This window comes from Rattus norvegicus, chromosome 8 (assembly GCF_021556685.1).
Source record: "Rattus norvegicus strain SHRSP/BbbUtx chromosome 8, alternate assembly SHRSP_T2T, whole genome shotgun sequence".
Taxonomy (NCBI): Eukaryota; Metazoa; Chordata; class Mammalia; order Rodentia; family Muridae; genus Rattus; species Rattus norvegicus.
In genome coordinates, this window is record NC_141541.1 from 126,315,163 (window position 1) to 126,339,069 (window position 23,907).

Here is a 23,907-nt window from a genome sequence, read left to right on the forward strand (position 1 = left end):
GAACCTGAGACGTTACTGACAAGCTTACAAATTCTACTGATTTGGAGACCATGTTTTGTTCTGGTTTTGATCAAAGGTCAGCCAGCCTTTCCTGTCAAGAGCTAGGAAGAACTGTTTTAAGCTTAACAGGCCAGAAGCACACGTGCTCAGTCTTTTGACCTTGTGACATACTAAGGTCACTTGTGACAGGCTCGAGATGCTCATCAACTTACAAAACAACAAACAATAGAGAAGCTCACACTATTTTAAGTAAGTTGATTTTGTGATGGACTACTGGTGTTCATAGCGCTGACCCTGGAGCACCTGTGACAAACGGCACAGTTACATATGCTAATTTACTCATTTGCAACAGTTTAACTCTGCCAGCAGCCATAGACAATAGCCAAATGCAGGGCATGGCTGTGTTCCTAATAAAACTTTACACAAACAAGCAGAGGGCCAGATCTGACTCATGAAGACTAGTTTGCCTGATCGCTTGTTCAAATGACCCCTCAAAGAAGTTGGACTTGTGAACCATAGATTGCTTTGCTACTGTGAGTTTATCAAATATGGCTCCAAATCTCTGTCAGAAAGCAAATCAGTGACCCTAAAGGTGTACTCTGACATATTTCAAGCGCTGGCTGGTGAGAGGCTTTGTACCACAGGATGCCATAGAAATAGTTGAATATGAAGGCATATATATATATGCCTCAGAGTTCCGTTTTAGTTTTATTTGACAAGACTAAACATGCAAGATGTGTACAAAGCGGGTGAGAAGCATCGCTGTCTCGTGATCAGCTTTTAATCAGATCCAGCAGTGATGCAGCAGCCTGAGAAAACGCAGTCTTTGGGCTGTGGGGGTTGCTTTGTTTTCCCTGTCTCTCTATAGCTAATGCAATCTCCACACACTGGAGATCTGGACACCATCTGGGGAAACTAGTTTGTGGAAGGCGGGCTCACACTCAGGACTTCCCTGGTATGGGTCAATGTTGGTGGAGACCAGGTGTGAGCCAGTCTCCCATCCCCCTCCCAGGAGTCCCTCCCTGACATGGTCCCCTATGAGTCCACATGTTTCTCGATGGTCCATCTTAACCATGCTACCAACGGTCTATTTCCCATGAACTTACTGATCATGGCCCCCAGGGCGATGGCACTGAAGGATGAGAACCACTCTTTCCTGACTCCATCCAAGAAAGGTTCCCACCGGTCAGGCAAACCAATGGAGCTCCCAGGCAAGAGAGGTGACAGCTCTGGGTTATGCACAGAATATGCCTTGAGTCTGAAGGACCGTCAGGCCTGGACGCTAGCACAGTGTCTTGGGGGAGTCGACCAGATGGCTCCAGGGCCTTTGGGTCTCCCTGAGGACTTAGATCAACACAGACCTTGTGGCTGGCCTCAGCCTAGAGTTGTTTATTTTCCTTTGACCTCGAGGTTGGCTCCAGACAAGGGAATCTGAGGTTTTATTGTTTTAACCTCAGCTAGCTTTCATTTGAAATGTTGGGTCTGATTTTATTTTATTTTTTAATCTTCAGAGGATGGGATTCCTTTGGAAGTGTCCCTAAGGCCTTTTTCACAGCCACCGGGGGCCAGCCCTTCATCTGCTTGGCCTCTAACCTAACCATTATTATCACTGTTAATGTCTACGGTGGTGACAATGGTGATTTATAATAAAAAATACAGTGTCAGAGGATGGCTCTACAGCTCAGTGGGTGAAGGGGCTTGCTGCCAAGCCTGACTACCTTGCTCCATCCTGACAATCCACATGATGGAAGGAGAAGACGGACCAATAAAAATTGTCTACTGATCTCTCCTATAGGCTTGTGCCCTGTATGTGACCCCAGTGTTCCCACACCAAATTAAGTAATTAATTAAGTGTAATATCAATAGGAGGTCAGAGGACGGGAAACTAAAATTTACAAAACTATTAAATTGCTGGAAGATCTTATGAAGCAGAAATATTCTTTTGAATGACAGTCCTCCCAGAAGCATTTAAAAGTGTTTTGTTTTGTTTTGTTTTGTTTAATTACGGTAGAGGATAGTTTAAAAAAAGAAAACAAAATAGAAAGGAACAAAGGAAGGAAGGAGGGAGGGAGGAGCAGGAGAGATGGCTCAGTGGTTAAGAGCACTGACTGCTCAGAGGATCAGAGTTCAGTTCCTAGCAACCACATGGTGGCCCACAACTGCCTGTAACTCCAAATCCAGGGGATCTGACGCCCTCTCCTGGCCTCTTCAGACACCTGCACTCATGTGCACACACCCACACATACACAAATACCAGACACAGAGAAATATGCATCATTAACATTATTCTTTAATAACAAAGTTTCATTTGACCATGCATATATAGTTTTCATGTTCAAGTGGGCCTTACACATAGGAGCCCGGCACTCCCGTGGTTGTCTGGAAATACCCCATTAAATCTCACTAATATGGACAGCTGATATATGTTTATGAAACTCTTAAGCTGTTTTTAGCTGTGGGGTTTTTTTGTTGTTGTTTTGGTTTTTTGGTTTTTGTTTTGTTTTTTAAAGATTAATTTGTATACAACTTCTACATAAAGTACACCGTCAAGGATCCCCTTGTTCCGCCCCAGGGTGGTCTCTGCGGTTTCCTGGGTGATGAGCCAAGGGTCCCCTTGGAATTTACGTCTAGAGCAATGTTTTTCAATCTGTGAGGCACAGCCCTTTTGGGAGTTAAGCAACCATTTCACAGGAGTTGTCTAAAGCCATCTGCACATCAGATATTTATATTATGACTCATAACAGTAGCAAAACCAATTAGTAACAGAAGTAAATTCTACCCTTGGGGTCACCACAGCGTAAGGTACTGACTGCCTTAAATGGTTGCAGCATTAGGAATGGTGAGGACTGCTGATGTGTGGAGAGGTCTTTGTTGTTTCTGTGTACATTTGACCGGTACAGGTCAAAGCTGGCCACTGACTGTGAGATCTGCCTTAGTCCATCGTCTGTGTCACAGGGAGCAAGGGACAGGGTGACATAAAATAATAGAAATTCCTTTGACTTCTCCAGACTCAGGTGTAGAGGCCTGAGAAGTTCAAGGAACTAGTGCATGGATTTAGCCTACGGTGGGGGCCTCAAGCTACACGGTGGCACCACAGGTCTTTCCTCTCCTTAGAAAACTGTCACCAGGGGCTGGGGATTTAGCTCAGTGGTAGAGCGCTTACCTAGGAAGCGCAAGGCCCTGGGTTCGGTCCCCAGCTCCGAAAAAAAGAACCAAAAAAAAAAAAAAAAAAAAAGAAAAAAAAGAAAACTGTCACCACAGCATCGTGTGACAGAGTTTTCCTGGTACATCACACACACACACACACACACACACACACACACACTCTTACACACACTCTTACACACACACTCTTACACACACTCACACACACTCACACACACTCATACACTCATATACACACACTCACACACTCACACACACTCACACACACTCATACACTCACATACACACACTCACACACTCTCACACACACTCACACACACACTTATACACTCACATACACACACATTCACACTCACACACACGTTCACACACACTCACACTCATACACACTCACACACACATATTCACATTCACACTCACATACACACACTCACACTCACACACACACTCTCACACACACTCACATACACACACTCACACACAGTCATACTCACACACTCACACTCACACACACACTCACATACACACTCACACTCATACACACTCACACACACACATATTCACACACACACACTCTCTCTCTCTCTCTCTCACACACACACACACACACACACACACACACACACACACACACACCCCTCTGAAGGGAAATCCACAACAAACCAGAGTAATGGTTGGGCCAAATTCCAGCCTGGTGAACAGATGAATAGTTGTGGTTCCTACAGGAATATAGAGGTTCAGCCACTCACAGGAGCCAAGATGACTCCAGGCAGCTGCTGCATCGCTGGAAAGCCCATCCCCCACTCACACACCTCCCCCACACCCTCATTTCATCACCACCCACCCCCACCTCACACCCCCCACCCCCTCCACATGGGTGATAACCCAGACTGGTAGCCCTGAGCTCTGAGAAACTCCTCTCTGTAACTCATCTCATCAGAGCCCCTCCCCCAACAGCTGCTATTCCTTCCCTAAAGCTGGGGGCTACCAGAACCTTTCCAGTTTCATTTTCCCAGACTCATGACCTCTCCCTTACCTCCTGTGTCACATAAGCCTTCTATTCCGGAAGAAAAGATTCCAATCCCAGGAAACTCCCCTAAGGCACATGGACTCTCCATCCTTCTGACTTGCCTAATGTAGCTAGCTACCAGAAGCCTACCTCTGAACTCCACGCCACAAATCTTTAGAGATTAAATCTGTAACACCTGGACTCTAGGGACATGTACAAACCACACTGGCTTCCTGGAGTGACAGAGGAACTCAGGTAAAAACACCAAAGACACCTGGCTAGCAGAGCCCAGACATCGGGGGCAGCGAGGACACTCCACAAGTCATCAGCACCCCTCATCTGACTTAGGGCACTGGCCTTTCCTAATTTCACCAACCTACATCTATTCCCAAATGCTTTCTCCATCCCTACTTTGGAGCCGTGTTCGTGTTATCTGGATGGTGGCTTTGAAATGGAGCCCACAGCCAGGCTTTTGACTGCTTCTGCCAACAGCCACTCCCTGAGGCTCAGAGGTTTCCCTCTTTGCCCCATCATTTATAAACTAGATGTTTGTCTCTACCACCCTACCCCCACCTGTCACCGTACCTTCAGATACCTTCTTTGGGTGTTCAGCCCCAAAACAACTTCATTCAAGAGCATAGAAAGAGTTAAGAGCTAAGTTTTCATGGTATTGAGGGCTGTGATCTGGGCAGGAAGATGACTAGAAAATGGGAATCAGATGCCTTCTGGGGATGCCAGGCTGGGATTTGCTGCACACAGTTAAAGAGCTTTATTTATCTTCCACTCTGCGTGAATATGTCAGTACCCACCCCCAGCATCCAGCCCCCACCACTCAGGAAACCGCAGCACACAGGCTTGCACGTGCTGGTTACTGGAAGACTAAATGGTAACTCTGTATCCTCTGCTGTCCAAAGGGATTCTCAAGGGAAGGCAGAAGTGTACGCCCGGCGGGTACCAGGGATGGGGAAGCTGCGAGCTCAGGGATAAACTGTGTGTGGAATCTTCATGGAACCCTGAGAGTTCAGCTCTGCAGAGCGCCCCCTCATGGTCGCATCATTCTCAATGTCATTTGAAAGCATCTGGCGGTGAACTGTGTCATTTCTCCCACAGGACAGCTCCTCTGTCATCCAGTTCATGGCTCGAGCCAAGGTGAAGGTGGAGCCTGCTCTGAGAGTGGTGGAGATAGCTAACGGGAACCCAGAAGAGACTCTGGTGAGTCCGCTGCCCTGGGACAGCTCTCTTCAGAGGATGGGGACCTGGAGCTGGGATCTGAAAGGAGAGACATTTTCTAAGCTAAGAGGAAGGGTTTGTGGTAGACCCAAAGCCATGGCTGCTCTGGGTCCCAGGGGCCCCTGGCAGGCCTCATGGCTCTGTTGTTGCGTTAACATTGGTTTTAGGATTCTGCTGGTATTTGAAAGTTTCTTGCAGTGATTGGCCAAAGGAAAAACTGCCTGAAAGTATCTTCATCAGGGCTTAGATTTCCATGATGAAGCCAAGGCTATTTTTATCTCTCTCCAGCCCTTCCCTAAAAACCTCTTAGGCTCTCCTGCCTGTGTTGTTTCACGGCTAAGCACTGGGGAGGGGTGGGTGTGGGAGGGGCTTAAGAAACTATTGCTTGGTTGTCCTTAAGAGGCCATGTCAAGTTGCCAAGACCTAGAACCTTCTCTCGCTCTCTTCCTCCTCTTCCCTTGTCCTCCTTAAAATCGTCCGGCTTCAGAGTGGGCAGCCAGCCTCATGGCTTAGCTGTTCAATGAGAGAGAGACTGAACAGAAAGGCCTTGGAATTCTGCCTTTTTTCCCCCTTGTTCCTGGGGAGAGAAAGGTCATCCACTGCTTGACACCCTCCTAAGTTCAGTCCCAGGGGCATAGACAAGGAAGTTGGTCTATGAACCGCTCTGCTGAGGAGCTGTGCAACCTGCTGCCCTTTCCTACCCCCTCTCATGGATTTTACCGTCTCTCAGGGGAGGCTTGCCCGCCTCTCTCATTGATTCTGTGTTGCTTAAACAAACCTATGAAGTGAATTCAAAAAGTATGAACTTACACAGAAGAATGCTGCTAACTTACTTTCTAGCCACAACAGAGACCCACCACTCCTCCACTCTGATGTGAGAGGCTGGGAATATGGTTCAGTCAGTAAAGTGCTTCCTGTGCAAAGACGATGGAGTTCAAGCCCCCAGCACCCATCTAAGAAGCCAGATGTGGCAGTCCGAGCCTGTAATCCTAGCTCTGGGAAATGCAGAGGGGCAGAAAGTACCTGGGGCTTCATGGGCGGCCAGTGCAGCCAAAGAAGTGAGCTCGAGGTTCAGTGACAGGGCAATCCCTTTCCTACTGTCAGTAAATATCACTCGAACATTAGCCAGTCTAGGATGACGGCTTCGTGAGGGGTCAGCCATCCTACAGTCAGTGCAGGGATGGGTGTCCAGCCTGACCGCTCTGAAAGAGAGTTGAACAAGGGTTGTTCAATGTCATGGCACGGGTTAAATGGCACCATGGGATGCCATATGCCCAACCTGGAGGTTTAGGATGCTCTGATAAACCATGGTATCAACACCGAAGCACCAATAGAAACGGTTAACAGTGTGCGCCTGCGCGGATGGAGAGACCGCTCTGGCTGTGCTGCCCTCTCCCTGGGATCCAGGGAGGCACTGCGAAGCCATTGTGCACTGGGCCTCCAAATCATTGACTCTTCTGTTTTGAGAGCTGTGGTGATATTTTCCCCACCAAGTCTTGGCCAGGAGCTGTTGTTGGGGTTTTGTTTTGTTCTGTTCTGTTTTCATTCTCTAAAAGGGAGGGGATGGAGGGCTCAAGGAGAATCCTCAGAGAAGGAAGGCTCCTCCCACCACCACAACCCCACCCTCCCACCCCTCCCCTGTTGAGAATCCCCAAAGAGCCCTCTCTGAAGGCTCCTTCCACTCAGGGTGTTCTGCAGTGTGTTCTCAACTCTCCTAGTAGGGGATGAAAATCTCTGAGTAGAAAGACTTCTAGTTTAAGAACAAGTACATCCCCTCCCTTTACCTCCCCCACCCCTGCATGATTCTTCCCGGTGCCTGGCTCCAATCAACCTTCTATCTGAAGGGGGATTTCCACAGAGGCGGAGCAGCAAATTTAAATCAGGTGAAATTTTACAGCCTCTCAGATTAGGCACAACATTGTTGTGGCCTTGAATGGATGAGGAAACAAATCTGTGTCTGGTGTCCAGCAGGGCGTGGCAAGGAGGAAAGCAGTTGGGTTTTTAACCATAAATAGCATACACGATGGTGAATTAGGACAGCCAGACACTTTCCCTCGTGCCTTTCCGCTCCCACACACACCCCAGCCCGAGGAATCAAGCATGTTAGCCGACTGACCTACCCTGAGGTCCATCCTCAGCCCAAGGGCCTTTTATTTTTATGTCAGGATACAAGTAGTACTTTGCAGAACACTTGTTAGTAACTAAGAATATGGAGTCGACTGATTGAGGACTTAAGGTGTCCATCAGAAATATTTGCTCTCAGTGGCTTTTCTATGGCTGTGATAAGACACTGCATCCAAGGCAACTTATAGAAGAGTTTCTCTGTGGCTTACTGTGCCGGAGGTTGAGTCCCTGAGCATCATAGTAGGAAGCAAGGCAGCAGGTAGGCAGGCATGGCACTGGAGCATTGGCCCACAGCTCCTCTCCTGTGTCACAAGCATGAAGCAGAGAATGGGGTAGACTTTCGAAACCTCAAAGCCCATCCCACACCCTGTGACAGACCTCCTCCAACAGGGCCACACCTTCCAATCCTTTCAAGCAGTTCCAACAACTGGGGACCAAGTATTCACATATATCAGGGGGGGCCATTTTGAAGCAGACCACCACACTTACCAGGAGGATGCAAGATCAATTTCAATGGTGCCGATGGGGTTCTGTGCAGTCTTAGACCTGAAGACCTCAGTGAGGTCTCCAAGGCCACGGGGTCAAAGGTTGTGAGGAGCCAATAACATGTTGACTTTCACAGTCAACCCAATCCAGCTCACTGCTCAGAGTGAGTTAAGGGTTAAGCGAGAAAAAGGTAAGGAAGCCCACAGAGATTTTGAGGTAATTACGTGCATCCTGGGAAACTGGTTCTATCAGGAGGAGGAGTTCACCTCAGAGGGGTGCATGAGCACACCCTTATCTATAGTGTTACTCCCCACAGTTCGTTCCTAGTCAACCACAGTCTGAAATACTAATGGGAAATTCCAGAAACGATCCATAGGTGCCATTGTACAATACTGTTATAATCATCTACCGTGTGAGGTGTTGTTACTGTTAGTCTCCTGTTAGACATCAAACTCTGTTGTGGCTGTGTAGGGTTAGGACTGATGGGTTTAGCACTATCCACAGGATCCACTGGGGCCTCTGGAAATACTTTCTGTGCAGAGAGCGGCAGTACAGAACGAACATAGAAATATACTCCGGAGACGTCTGACCTCGTTCCTGAACCAGGAAAAGGCACCCAAAGATCACAGGGAGTGGAGCTATCCCCTGCCCTGGGAATTGACTAGGAAAGCCAACAGCCGAGGCAAAAGCTCGTCAAGTACTCTGGCTTGGTTAGTTTTTTGTCAACTTGACACACGCTATCTGAGGAAAGGGAACCTCCATTGGGAAAATGCTTCTGTTGGACAGGCTGTGCCGCCCCTGAGGAGGTGGGCCTAGGTACTATAAGAAAACAGGCTGAGCAAGACATAGGCCCATGCCTTCAAGCTCTCTGCTTCCGTTCCCACCCTGCGTTCCCCTCCCGGCTGTAAGGGGTAAGGCGAAATAAATCTTTCCCAACCTGAGTTGCTCTTGGTCATTCTGCCCAAACTAAGACATTACCCCATGTTTTTTGGGTCTGCTCCAAGAGTATTTCTTGCTCTCCACCACTAAGCTATCTCTCCAGCCCCAACCACGTCCATATTTTTAAGGAGAATAAACAACAAAGGAGGCCAGAGACTCCCCCAATGTAAACTAGGAGACTATAGAATTGTTAGTTCTTGGGGCATCAGCCCATACTCCCTTCCTCTGTGTTAGAGGCTGGTATGGATTCTCACTTGTTTTCTTGGTGTCAGCATAAACTGACCAGACCTTGGGTGACCTTGCCAGGGTATGTGCACCAGACTTCCACCTTGGGGTCAGCAGCAGAAACCTACCCTTTCCTGCTTTGGAGAAGCAGAGTAGGCTAGACCTCCACACGTCTGAGAGTTTGGGGAATCACCTGGAGACCCAAACGGAGGGGTAAAACGAGTCAGGAAACTTGATAATCCAGGGCTGTGCTGAGTCCTGCCACAGGAAATACTCAATACCCTGCACTCTGGGGCCAGCTTCCCTGAGTCCTCATGTCCTGGTGCTATCGGCTGCTCTGGCATGGACAGGAACCCATCTTTCCCCAGTAGTGGACGGTTCCACAGCATGGGAAGGAGATCCCACTAATGGTGACAGCTGCCTCCTTCCATGTGCTTCAGGAGTCATGAAAGGCAGCGGTAAGTCAGCTAAGCTTGCATCTGAGCAAACGCTCGGGCCGTGTGTTATTGGGAGCTTCCTGCACAGGCAACCATCCTACTGAGAGAGCATGGGAGCCTTGTCCAAAGATGGCCGGGTGAGCTGTGTTTGCTTTGTTCTCTCCCAAGAACTATTCTGAGCTGGGCATTGTGAATCATACCTGTAGTTCCAGCTCTTTGGAGGCAGAAGCAAGAGGACCTTGAATTGGAGGCCAGCCTTGGCCATATAGCAAGAGCCTTTCTAAAGACAAAACTAAAGAATGTACTGGGGCAAGCCCTGCTTCCTGGCTGGTGTGAGAGGAAATGTATTTGGAGCCTTTGTCTTCTACCACAGAGCCATGTGTCCTCCTGCATGTGGGGACAAGAGATCACTGATTCATAGAAGCCCCTTGAAACTCCAGGCTTCCGTTCCCCATTAGAGAACCCCTAAGTCCTTTCAGGGAAGAAGGAGTCTGTGATACTTGGGAGAAAATAATTAATTTGCCTAAGATCTCACACTGGGTGAGCCGAGGGTGGCGTCTGGGCCTCTGGACTCACAGCCTGAGGGTCCGTTCTCTCTGCCTTGTAACCGCTCGGCAGTCATGTGTTGGTGAGGAGCCAAAACCACTCCAAATGAATGAGCGGAGACAAAGACGCTCACACGAAAAGGAAGTAATCAGTTTATTCCAAGTTATTTGTTTAAGCTCCGTAGTATCTGCACAGCCCAGCCAACTCCTGTCCTCTGGACCCCAATCTCCTCTTCTGAGCCGGGGTTCTCCCTCCTCAGCTTACGTCAGACCCCAGAAGGAAGCCTCCTCCCCACATCCTGTGTGCACCCCTGAATAAGCTTGCCCTGCCAAATCAGTCAAGCCTTCAACAGCACCAGTAAGAAGCTTCTAGAAAGGTTTGGAGAGATCTGAGGTTAAGGACACTTACTGCCTTTGCAGAGGGTCTGGGTTCAATTCCCAGCCCCCACATCCTCCTGTAGCTCCAGAAGCTAGGACGCCCTCTTCCGGCCGCCTCAGTCACCTGCATGCACGGTACTTAGACAAGTAGGCACACCTGCGGACACACAATTTCTTTAAAAAAAAAAATTCTAAGGAAGCTTCTAGAAGAGCGGCCAACATACAGTGTCTTCTCAGTGCCTGACCCTTCCCACTGCTCCCAGCTTCTACCCAACCAAAGACACAAACCAGAGTATCTCAGCCAAAGGGGCCATCTTCTAACACAGCACAAAAAGTTCGTTCCAGGGGATGCCACCTGCCAGTCCTCAGCTGTACTGCTACTCAGCCATAACTTTGCTATCATAAACCAGAGGTGGGCAATCCCAGTTAGAAATGCCCTCTGTACCGGAAGCTTTTCTACCTTGAACCTCAAGTTATGTTGTCATGTATGGCACGGAGCCTGGCTAGAAAGCCATCAACACCCCTCCCGTGCCATCAGAGGGTGGGTGGTTCTTCCTCTTCACCCACACCCTGTGGTGAGAGAACTAAGCTCCGTCCATCAGAAACTGGGAAAGCTCCAAGTGCAGTTCGCCAAACACACAAGCTGTGTTTCTAATGGTTCCATTTAGTCTGTTGGTGAGGGCATCTGAAGGCTTCCTAAGGGCTGGGTGCTGTGATGGGCACTGAGGACAGAATGAGGGAGGAGGTGGGCATAGCCATACCATCCACCCTGGGGAGACTACAGGACAACAAGAATGTCAGCCAACAAAGAAACTGACAGGGGCGTTGTTTCCAATTGAGCCATCCCCAACCTTTTTGAGGTGGGGTTAAGGCCTGGAGGCTGGAGAGGAACGAACTTGAGGGAGGTATCCTAGCATGTCAAAGCCAGCAAAAACAAAGACACAATTGAGCCAAAGAAGCAGGGAGCCCCATTACCACTCTGAAGCAGCAGCTTCCAGTCGCGGTCACAGTTATCAGCACTGCCATGTTAAAGGACAGAGCCCATACCCTCATAGAAATGCGCTTTGCTTGAATCAGGAGCGGGATATCTGGGACACCCCAGAACTCCTGGTCCCCAAGAAAACCTCACAGCTGTGAAGGATAATATTTCAAATGAGCAAATCTACCACACTCTTTCACTGGCCACTAATTATATCCCTTAAGATTTCCAGAGCCCCATCTGGATAGATTGACACGTACACGCTTGTGCACACACATGTACTGCTGTAGATGAACTGGTCTTTCTAAGCGGTCAGCAAGAATCGGTCAGGGTGACACGCAGCTGACCCTCTCTCTTAGAAGCGACCTGTGCCTGTGGTAGCCTCGGGTGCACACCACACTCAGATTTAGTGGTCAGTTAATTGCAGAATTCTTCCCCTTGTGGCCTGGTCTCTTCCCAGAGCCATAACTACACAGTCAGGAGGAGATTGAAGGATGTGGCTTCATGGTACAGTCCTTACCTAGTATGTCTGGTACCCTCAGTTCAATCCCCAGTCATGGGTGAGAGGCAGTCTTTACCCTCTGAGGGTTTCTATGTAGTAGCAGGCCCTTGTCTCTTAAAAAGGTCTTGTCCCTTCAGAGATATCTGGGAGGCTGCTTCATAAGTTATGGATGATTGTCAATAAGGATGAAAATAGTTTCTATCTGACCAAAAATATCACCCCAAAACCCATCATCCTATGGGGTATTGGTCAATTTTGAGTCTGATTTTACTCAACAGATTTCAGCACCCGCACACCTGTTAAGCCCACTTTAACCTCCTGCTGATTCCATAAGTGGTTGGTGTCTTCGACTTACACTCACCACATATTTGTTCAAGATTCATGTTTTTAATTTGTTAAAATACTGTGCATCCAGATAGAGGTGGCTCAGTGGTTAGGAGCACTGGCTTCTCTTCTAAGGGAACTGGGTTCAAGTCCCAGCAATCACATGGAGGCTCACAGCCATCTATAATTCCAGTCCCAGGGGATCCAGTGCCCTCTCTGATCCGCAAAGGCACTCAGAATATGATACCCGATAGATATGCAGGTAAAATGCCAATATGCTAAAATGAATGAATAAAAATTTTAAGCTGTGCATCAACCCAGATGTGGTACTTATAATCCCAGCACTTAGGACACTGAGACAGGTGGATTGCTGCGAGGTCAAGGTTACACTGAGCTATACAGTAAGTTCAGACCAGTCTTGGTTATGGAATAAGACCCTATCTCAGAAAATAAATATATAACTGTATACATGCAAATTCACACACTACACATAGATACATAAATACACACACATGCAGACAGATATAATTTATAAAGCAGTTTTTCTTTGCTGTTATCTTGGGGGTCTGTTTGTTTTGTTTTGTTTGTTTTTGTTTTTTCAAGACAGGGTTTCTCTGTGTAGCCCTGGCATTCTCGGCACACTGCATGTGATCAAATCACTCACAGATGAATCTATTGCTGTCGGGATACAAGAGACAGATCTGCCAAGGCCTAGAGCTCACATCCAAGAGGGCCAAGGACATCTCTGAGAAAAAAAAGCAAAGACACAAAGTAGCATTCCAGGGACATGACAGGGCATTCTTACAAAATCCGCCAGACTAAACTGTAGTGGCTGCTCTCATCTCATAGCCAGACCTCCAAAGTGGCTTTGCCAAGAGGTCTCAGTGCAGTGTCCTAGGCCTTACAACTAACCCCTCTCTGAGTCCAGAGCTGGCTCGGGATTCTTGTCTGCCCAGAAGTTTTGGCTGACTTTTGTCTGAACCTCTAGGGAGGGCTTGAAGCACTCTTGATACACAGGTTTGGAAAAACAAGCTCAGAGAAACCACCTGGCTGTCGACTACACCACCCCATCCCCCAAGGTGCCTGCTGGGGTTCCTAGGCCATTTCCCCTAGCTTGCTCCCCTGTTAGAAGAGCTTTCTTTGCTCCACTGAGTTTCCCTTAAGACAAGTTCTGTATTCAGGGTTCTACATGTGAAACCAAAGAGCCAGACTGTCTCATGGACAACTATTTATACCACCCCACCCCAACCCACATCACTCAGCACCCCTCCCTCACTCCAGAAATAGAGACAAGGAACTAAAAACAACCAGATTGGCATTTTCTTTGTAAGAAGGAGGCGCAGTGACACTTGGGTTCCAAAAAAACCATTCTCCCTTCTGACCTGTGAGACTAGAAGTGAGCCAAGGAGTGCATTCAGCATGGCCTACAGAATGGCAAAGGCCCCACTCTCCTGCAAGAGGAACCGTGACCTCTTCACCAGTTCCTTGATGTGATATTTCCATTGTAATCCATTTCAAACTGACGTCCCAGTGTCTCTAGAGTTGGAGAGAGATGCACACTTGGCTCTCAAAAGCTGACCTAGGACAGTCTCTGAGGGCACCTGTATACATGTGACATATACACACCCCGATACACACATACATATACATCAAAAGAAGCAAGTGTTCCTCAATGGGATAAGACTTCTTAGTCATTCTGTGAAGCGACATCATGACCATGGCGTTTCATTGGGGCTGGCTTACAGTTGAGAGGTTTAGTCCATTATCCCCTAGTCCATTTAGTCCATGGTAGGAAGCAGGGTATCCTGCAGGCAAACCTGGTGCTGGAGAACGAGCTAAGAGTCCTACATCTGGAGCCACAGGCAGCAGGAGGTAAACTGCTACACTGGGTATGGCTTGGGCATCCGAGACCTCAAAGACTGCCCACAATGTTCACTTCCTTCAAGAAGGCCACACCTACTCCCACAAGGCCACTCCCACAAGGTCACACCCACTCCCACAAGGCCACATCCACTCCAACAAAGCCACACCCACTCCAACAAAGCCACACCCACTCCAACAAGGCCACACCTTCTAAGGCTACTCCTTGTGGGCCTCTGGGGGCCATTTTCTTTCAAATCACCGTATCCTCCAATTGCATGTGGCTCAAATTAGAAATGACAACACATCCTGAGCGAATTCCTTTTCACAGCACAGCTGTGAGACCCGAGACGGTGGCTTAGCCCTTGTGCAGTTCACACTCTATTAGGGCAAATGGTCCTAAACAAGTAACTCCACACTAAGGGACCTACTGATTCGGGAGCTGGGAACTACTCACTGCTTGAGCAACCCTGTGTTCTTTCCTTCAGAGCCGAATGCAAGGTAGAAGATTGTCGTCTAATTCCCGACTTTCTCCACCATGCTCTTGTTCAGTTGGTGATATTTGAAGTCAGGGTTGTTACCTTTACAGCTCTTTCCAGACTTGAACCTCGGTTTCACGCTCTCACCCTTGCGGTACCTCCTAGGTGGTCTTCGAGGCCTTGCACAACCTGGAACCCCGTGGCTACGTCGTGGGCTGGATCATCGCCATCAGTTTGCTGGTGGGGATCCTCATTTTTCTGCTGCTGGCTGTGCTGCTGTGGAAGGTAAGTCTGGGGACCACAAACGCCGGCTCATTCCCACTCAGGACACCAGGTCTCAGGCCTCCCCAGGAACCTTGGAAGATGATTCCCTGCACAGTACACAGGCAAAGGCAGTCAGAAGCCCCTTCAGGTGGAAGATGGAATCTTGCCTCCTCTCAGACCACCTTAGAGAGAGAGAAGGGACCTCAATCTCCCTCTCTTATCTATCCTCAGAGAATTAAACCCATCCTGACACAGTTGCTGCCGCCATTGCGGGCTCCCATGAGATGATTTCTCCTGTGTAGGGAGCGCTCTCAGGATGGGTGGTGTGACAACAACAGTGCTTTTCCTAGAGTCCAGAGGTGACTACAGCTGAGGACAGTGTTAGTTGTGACTTCCGTCTGGAGGGGGATGAGGAAGCTTAGGTACTGTGGATTTTTAGATGGGCACTCACTAAGAGACATGCAGAGCCTGACCCAAAGGTAAGGAGGCACACACTTACCCATGGACAATTTGCTAGTTCAGTTACACCCAGTAATAGACCCAGTGTCTGTTCAGATGTAGTGGGAATCATGGGTTCAGTTCCTGTCTGTGCACATTCACACACCATGGCAACTTTCAGGAGCCAGTCAGTCAGGCTTGGTGAGCATCTTCACCACTGAATCAACTCTCCAGCGTCATTATTCTTGTCTCATGTGCATTGGTGTTTTGCTTTCTGTGTGAGGGGTTTGGATCTCCTGGATCTGGAGTTACAGACAGTTGTGATCTGCCATGTCGGTGCTGGGAACTAAACCCAGGTCCTCTGGAAGGACGGTCAGTGCTCTAACCACTGAGCAATCTCCCCAGCCCTTCACCCTCATTTTTTTGAAACATGGTTTCTCTTTGGCCTGGGGCAGACAGAGGAGGCTAAAATGGCTGGCCAGGGAGGAGCCTGCCTGTCTCTGCCTACCCAGCAGGGGTTGTGAAACAGGGCCAGCCTGCCTGGTGTCTTTTCACATGGGTTCAGAACTCGGCTCTTCATGATCACCAACCGAATCATCCCCTGAGGATTCAACTCAATCTGGAAACCTCTATGTATGACAAATACACTTTAGCATATGTAGTCTAGAGCCCCAGGGGAACTGTGTCTTTTACTACTCTACCAGTGGTACTTTACTTGAAAGAGGGTCTGGAGATTGAAGGAAAGGCATGACACGTATCACATGGAAATATGTCCGCCTTCCACACCCACACATGTCAGATGTCCCTTGTGCTATCTGGCGGCCTGCTACTCCCTGGCAGCAATCCTGTAAACCTCTCCCCGAGTTGTTTGGAGTCCATTTCCAGCCACATCATAATGACAGTGCATACTCTGTAGTCTGCAGTCCCCCCAGCCCTAGAACCAATATTGTCCCTGGCTGAACACAACTTGTACTGAACATAAACTTGCCAGTGTGATTGACCTTAAAAGACGGAAAGTTGAACAGATCCTTCACTGTGTCCTTAGAACGAGACCCTGGGAACAGAGGCATGGAGGGATGTCGCCCCCATTGTAAGCTGCCCTCCCGAAAGGCCACCCCGACTCACAGCATGTCTAGCGTTCGTTTCCCTGTTCGCCAACAGCAGATATTTCCTCTGTTTTGAAGCCTCCAATTCGCCATTTGTTTACCCTACATGGCCAGATAGACTCTTAACTCTCCTCCTTGTCCAGCTCCTTCCTGCTGAGAGGGCCTCTGGCCTGTGGGTGAACAAGGCTCAGTGTTTGGAGTCTGAAAAGGCCAGTGGTGGGTGGGGAATCTGCCTTCCTGGGGGCTTTTGGACTGAGAAGAAAGCACTCTTGCTCCAGCCTCATGAACCCAGACAAAGCAGGGAGTGCCATGGCTACTCCCATTCTGCTCCCTCAGCTGGCTGGCCGGCCACATGACGTCCTAATGGCCACCCCAGGAACATCATATTACCTGTCCTCTCCTGCTTCTTAATGCCTGCCACCACTGGTGTAGCTTTGCTTAGAGAGTGTGGTGACAGACCATGATAAGAGCCCCACACAGGCTACAGGTCACGGCCTCTTTTCTACGGAAGGGAACTGAAGGGCAACCTTGTATGCACCACACAGTAGGCCCATTATTCTCCTTTGAAGGGCAAGAGAGAGGCTATGCGTGCTTCTTCCCTGCTTTAAAATATTGTTGCATAGAACTTGCTGTTACCACCCTGGCTACGGGTCTAATGCCAGGCAGTGAGAGTCCAGGGTGACCTCGAGCGTGGGGGATCATGTATCCCTGAGCCTTGTTGGTACCTGGATCAGAGTGAATGCAGGCAGACGCATGCTGCTCTCTGATGCCTCGAAGACTCTCCACAGCCTTCTCATGGTCCCCACAACCTGCCGGGGAGTTACATGGAGGCTCTTGTTTGAGATGAGGCAGAGGAGTCGGGTGACTCCATGTTATAAGGACCCTTGTTATAAGGACTTTCACTTTTCTCTAAATCCATGATGGCACATCATGCCTACCTTCTCGAATCCTGTCAGCTGATAGACCTCAGGGTTCCTGCCACCGAGGAGTGGTATTTTCGTATTAGAATGAACCACGGGTCACCTTCAGATACCTCTGCAGCGGTCCCAACTGGTTCTAGCTGGCCTTCTCCTGAGGGTCTCCAGCCTTCAACTTTGCCAACTGGTTTCCTTTATGTGCTAACTTGTCAGCCTTTGTGTAAAGCTTCCTACACTGCCTCTCTACCCTGCCCCCCTGCCTCAAGGGGACTCTTCTCAACTAAGCCGCTATTTCAGTGCGACACACCCATTTGCTCTGAGCTCTCAGAAGGTGAGGCACACAGGCACGCTCATGTATTCACTTGGACACACATAGGCACATGTATACACCCAGGCACACACCTATGCATATATATGCACTCAGGCATGCACGCACACACATACACACACACACACACACACACACACACGACTACGCATTAGACTAATTAATTTTAAAGATAAAAGTACGACTGCTGAGATGTCTCAGCCAGCAAAGGTGCTTCCTGCCAAACCTGACAACCTAAGTGTGATCCCGGAGCCTACAGGGTGCAAGAAGAGACCTGACTTCCACGAGTTGTCCTCTGATCTCCACATGCACGCTGTGGCATGCACACGTGCACACGTGAGAACACAAAAATTAATTATAATCTTTAAAAAAATTCTGAGTACAGTCTTCGCATGACAAGGTTGTCCACTGTCAGGAATGGCCATAAAGCAGTCCCGCTCTTACACAAAGAGGGATGAGAGATCATGAGAAAAAACATCTTGGTTAAGGGCTGACTATGTATCGAGTGGAGAGGAGGTTAGACAATGCAGTTTTGAAATGGTGGATTATTTTTAAAGACCCACATTCCCTAGAATATTGGGCTGCAGACATTTTGTCAACTCTGATCCCTACCTAAAAATAATGCATTATGGGTATCGGGTAGCAAGTTAATATCACACTGATGGCACAGCGCAGAGAATCCAGCTGAAATCTGGCTTAAGTCCAGTCCGACATCTGGCTTGCCTGACCTCACCAGTTCAGGCTTATTACCATACTCCATATGTAATCTCCTCCACTCCCCTCCAGGGAAGCTCCGGCTGGCATCTGCCACCCAGCTGGCCAGGAAACACATAATGGATAGATGGCCAGAGGTCAGGTCCTCTTCCTGTATGGAAACTTCTATTTCCTTCTATTATTTTTTTTAAATCTTGTAAAATATTTATTTTGTGGGGAGTTGAGGGAGGGCGTGTTGGTCTGAGGACAACTTGCAAGAATGGGTCCCCTCCTTCTACTGTTGGGTCCTAGCGACTGAACTCAGGCCGTCAGGCACCCACTGAAACATCCAGGAGACCTCTTGAGTTCCCATTCAGAGTGACTCTGCATGTTGTTGCCTGTGGTTGGTCATCTGTGTCTTATATACATGAGCCAAAAGTGGTTGTCCCAAGACTGTGCACTGGTGTGACACTGGAAGTTCAGTGGAAAGCTGGCTTGACTGGGGCTTCCTAGTACTACACAGGCCTGTGGATCTACCCGCTTCACACTCACGAGTGGCCGATGTCTCTATTCGAAAGGTAGCATTGGGTCCCTGCTAGGTGTTACGCTCCTGGTAACTGGGCAGAGGCAAACAACAGACCTCATACTGTCTTGAAACCCTGTGAGAAAGGTACTTTAGTGGCAGAGAGGAGCAAATACGATTTGGCCTGGTTCGCTGGCCCCTGACCCTTGTGGCATGTATCCTGTAGGGTTCCCATCTTTCTGAAATTCTAGCCCCTCTGGGCCTCACAAATGCCTTCTCCATGATGCTAAGCCCCAGTCCTTGCCCTTGGACTCAGCCCACCCAGCCTCCCCCGCTACCCCTGCCATTACTGCTCCCCCGAACCTTCCTAAAGGACCTGCTTATGGCCCAGACTCTCACGCTTGGCGGCAAAAGGACCTGGCTCCTACACAAAATCCACAGCTAGGCCCCAAGCTAAGCAGAGCGCTGAAATGGATCCCAGTCAACCTTCTCAGAGCTGCGCTGTCCATGGACACTGGAGCCGTAATTTAAACTTGATGTGCGAGGATTACGGTAGCCTGCCAAACCGCTGTGCAGGAGGAAGACTTTGAAACGTGAAACTCTTTCAAGGCAGAAAATCCAAAAGCATTCCCTCTCGCTTGCGCCAGCTCCTGGCTGGGCTGGAAGACACCCCAGCCTGGTGCCTCTTCCTAGAGGCCTGTTTATGGGAAGGTCGAATCGTTCAGAGACACAAGAGCATGGGGCTAGCATATCTGAGAAACAACTTCAGCTCAGTACACCAGCCTGAGAGATGAAAGAGAGAGAGACAGAGACAGAGAGACAGAGAGACACACACACAGAGAATGACAGAGAGAGAGAGACAGAGAGAGAGAGAGAGGTACAGACAGACAGACTTGGGCATTTGCCTTTTAGGAGAAAAATGCTTCTCTGCCTCCCTCTCCCCCTTTCCCCAGACCACTCTTTCTGTTTGCAGTTTGCCAGGCACACAGGCCACCCCTTCAGTGAAGGAGCTCATCCCCTGCCCTCAACCAAGGACCCTCCAGCATGTCATTGTTTCCCCAGGAGGACCCAGTCCCAACTGGCCAAGTGACATAGAAGCAGGGTACAGAAAGAGTTTGGTTGCCCCTCCCCCCTGAAAAGAGCTACTTGGAGGCCTCCATCATCTGCTATTCCAAGAGCCTGGTATTCTCACACTTTCTTAGAGAGCACGGTTTTTATTGGAGGACGTCCCTTGTAACTCAACAACAAAAATATTTAGCAATGGACTTCTGCAAAGTGGCACAGAATATGTGTGAGGCTTGGCAACTGCTCCAGAGGCCACTGGGGTCACCAACTTGCCTCCAAACCAGACTTCTCAAAAGACTGTGTAGACGTGTACACACACAGACCCGTACCCCCACCCCATTAAAAACCATGTGCCCCAAACGTGCTGTGGGTCTGGTTTATATTTGGAAATAAATATTGGTCTGATACTGGGTCCTCAACATCTCGAGATGGAGACATGCTACATAAACAGTCGAAGAACTGAGAGGCCCATAAACACAAGGTCCAGTGCTAGTCCAAGGAAGAATGTGCCCAAGGTCCTTGGAATGACTGCCCAAGAAACACCCCAAATGCCATTGCACAGATAGGCACCCCCAAGAGACTAGATGCCCTGGCATGATCTGCTGTGCTTATCACCCTGAAGTGGACTGGACCACAGGACTGAGTACCTCACCCAGCTTCGTTGATTCACCCAGCACCCACCTAACCAAGGCACTCAGGGAGAATCTGCTACTCTGCCGGTTTTCTGGCAGGCTTGGAGACACATCGTGTTAGTCTACGGGGAGCTGCTCTTTGCGACTCTGCTTCTCCAGGCCTCCAGCTGAACAAACCTTGAAAGGAGGCGTGCCTCTCCTTCAAACAGGATAACTATAAACAAAACATCTGACCCCTCCTTGGAAGATTCCAGAAAGGACTCAGGAAAAATAACTGGCTCCACTGGTTTGGAAGTGTGGGGTCGCTATGGGTACAGGGTATGCCTCTTGTTAATCATTTCTCAGAAGGCTCAGGGTGGGCTGAGTGGACCGCCCAAGACTTTTCAGAATTTTTCCCCCAAATCCCCAAATAGTGCTAACAAAAGCGAGTGTGCATGCCCAAGGGAAGCCTGCAAGGGAGAAAAGCACATCAAGTCCTGCAAGTTCTCCTAATTTTCTCTGCTTGACAGTGTATCCATCCTTTAACCTGAAATAGAAAGTGTGTATCGGCCTTTGAAGTTTGCTAAGATTAACACTGAAGCACAAATGTTACCATATGAGTCGCTGGCTGAGTTCTTTAGCCTGATCACAGTAGACACTTCTCATTGGATATATGTATCAAAACATCATGTTTAATGCCTTAGACTTAGTCTTAAATCTGCCCCCATCCCCATGCCTCAAGCAAGAGGAAAAGTCTTTGGTGCTTACAGCTAGGGATTGAATCTAGGACCTGACTCATGCCAAAAGCAACAGGCCAGCCCAGAAGCAATCTTTAAAAGTAAAACGTATCATGCTACTAATGTGTCAGCTGTTAAGAATAGGGTCATTTTGTTTTTACTTTGTGTTGACTGTGTATATCTCCCTTCAATATTTGGGTTCTCAGCCAAGCTGGTGAGTCTCTCTGAGCCTGAGGCCAGCCTGGTCTACATAGTAAATACTAGGCCAGCCAGAGTTATACAGTGACATACTCTCAAAATATATGTATGTGTGTATATGTATGCATATATATACACACATATACATGTACACATACATTTGCACATACATGTTGTATACACATACATACACTCACACACATGTGTGATTCTCAGAGTTTACCTGAAGGCTCTGATTACAACCCTTGTGATATGCCATGGTAGGCTGTCTACCAGCCAGTTTGTATAATCTGTAAAGATGACCGAAGGAAGAAAGGAGGTGGGGCTTCTGCTCACATAAATAGATGAAGTCCTGACTCCTCCTTCAGACATTTAACTCTGAAGTCCTTTAAATGCCCAGGCGTCTGGGGCTGAAATCCTGGCCATAGGAGCAGATAGGAACAGCCAAGCAGCATTCATGGCACATGACAGGTTGAAGGGTCTTGCTGCCCCTCCCTAAGAATAGGTAAAGAGCTTTGATTGAGGTAGGTGTCTCAGTCATGGGACCTACTTGCTAGATGGTCAGGAAGGGTGACATTGAACCCTAGTTGGCACAAGGTATCATACAGTGTGGTGGCCATAAAAACTAATATTCATACTAATATCCATTCATCCATTCATTCTTTGTGTGTGCATACGTGTGTGTGTGTGGGGGGGTACTGGGAACAGAAGCCATGGCCCTGTGCACACTAGACAGGTACTACATGACTAAATCATTCCCAAATCCTCTTCCCTTTTGTCCTCCATACCTTTCACTTCATCTGCCTGAAAAATCCGGGTTTGTTAAAATAAGACCCTCTACTGCCATCTGTTGGGAAGAGGTCCTTGTAAGCCTCTCTATGACATCTGGGAAGCCCCATTCCAGGTGCACTTGCCTCGCCTGCACTGCCACACTCAGCCCTCCCTGCACATAATCACCCATAGGTTGACTGTCAGGATCAGAACTCTTAGAGCCTGGGGTTCTGGAGATGATAGTGGAGTTTGAAGGCTGTCTGTGTGCAGCTGGGTTGATTCTTTGAGAGGAGAGAACTTGCTCTGGTGTCTGCAGGAGGGGACAGCACCTTGACTTTGTTGGTGGCAAGGATGGACATGTGAGTATAGTCATTGCATTAGCCACTCCAAGTCCTTTCAGCAAGCCTTTTGGCCTGTGACATTCACATGCACACATGTGGGCAAAACACTTCATGAACAGGCCAAGCGCAGCCTCAGGGCTGGGGTAGAGAAGTCTTCTGAGTACTGCACTGGAGAAAACTGCCAGCCTACATCAGGATACAGAGCCAGCCCTGGGGTAGTCCATGCTGTTGACTCCAGCATAGATATACCACAAATGCCACAGAGAGGAGAGAAAGTTCTAGATGAGAAGGAGGAAAGGGATCCTGTGGATACTTTGAAAAGTTTATTATGGGAGAGCAGTATTTGTCAAATGGGTCCTCTGTGGCTGCTGTCTCTCAGGACATTAGTAAGTTTGTATAAGAATTGGGGACATCGTTTAGTTGGTAAAATGCTTGCCACACGGTGCCGAGGCAGGGGATTTAGCTCAGTGGTAGAGCGCTTGCCTAGGAACCGCAAGGCCCCGGGTTCAGTCCCCAGCTCCGGAAAAAAAGAACAAAAAAAAAAAAAAAAAAAAAAAAGCACCTCTGCCCATCCCAACACCTACATAAAGCCAGGCTATGCTCGCCACCCTAGTGCTGCGGGGGCAGGTGCTGTGAGATCCCTGGAGCTTGGAACTTTCTGGCCAGCCTGACCTACTTGGCGTGGCTCAGGACACTGAGAAACTCATTTCAGAATCCAAGCAGACAGCTCCTGAGGAACAGCACCTGGTTCTGACCTCCACACACAAATACATACATACACATACACACATATGCACATATACACAAATACAAGCATATGAATGCATACACACAAGCACACAGATATATACACAAACATACACAATATATACATAAACACATGCATACCTGTACACATATGTGCACATACACGTTATTACATACACAAATAAGCACACATGTATACGTATATACATAAACAAGTACACACATAAACATAGGCACCTGCACACATGCAAACATATAAACACATATGCACATATGTAAACATATAATACACACATAAACACATATACACTTACAGGAGGGAAAACAGCAAATCAGCTTAAAAAATGGTGGCTCCTCCCATGGCTGGTCAGATCCTTTGCTGTACTACAGTCTATCTAGAAGAATGCAGCTTTTTCAGACTTGATTGACTGTGACATGTTTATCTTTTCCACTGCCCCAAGTACCTTTGAGTAACCCCCAGTAAGT

General features: G+C 48.5%; 1 protein-coding gene and 1 long non-coding RNA gene across 2 annotated transcripts in view; one reads left to right on the top strand and one right to left on the bottom strand.

Annotated features, from left to right (window-relative positions):
* Positions 1-23,907, top strand: part of Itga9 (integrin subunit alpha 9) — a 309,149-nt gene that overhangs the window by 281,201 nt on the left and 4,041 nt on the right. The window contains 2 exon segments of the mRNA NM_001420002.2: positions 5,285-5,386; positions 14,848-14,967. Coding sequence (NP_001406931.1) covers positions 5,285-5,386; positions 14,848-14,967 — 222 coding nt within the window.
* On the bottom strand, positions 4,040-23,886 carry LOC148004380 (uncharacterized). The gene is made up of 5 exons (XR_015628109.1): positions 23,736-23,886; positions 14,785-15,053; positions 10,570-10,695; positions 6,428-6,606; positions 4,040-5,443 (listed from the first exon to the last, which is right to left on the bottom strand). It is a non-coding gene; the product is annotated as an uncharacterized LOC148004380 (long non-coding RNA).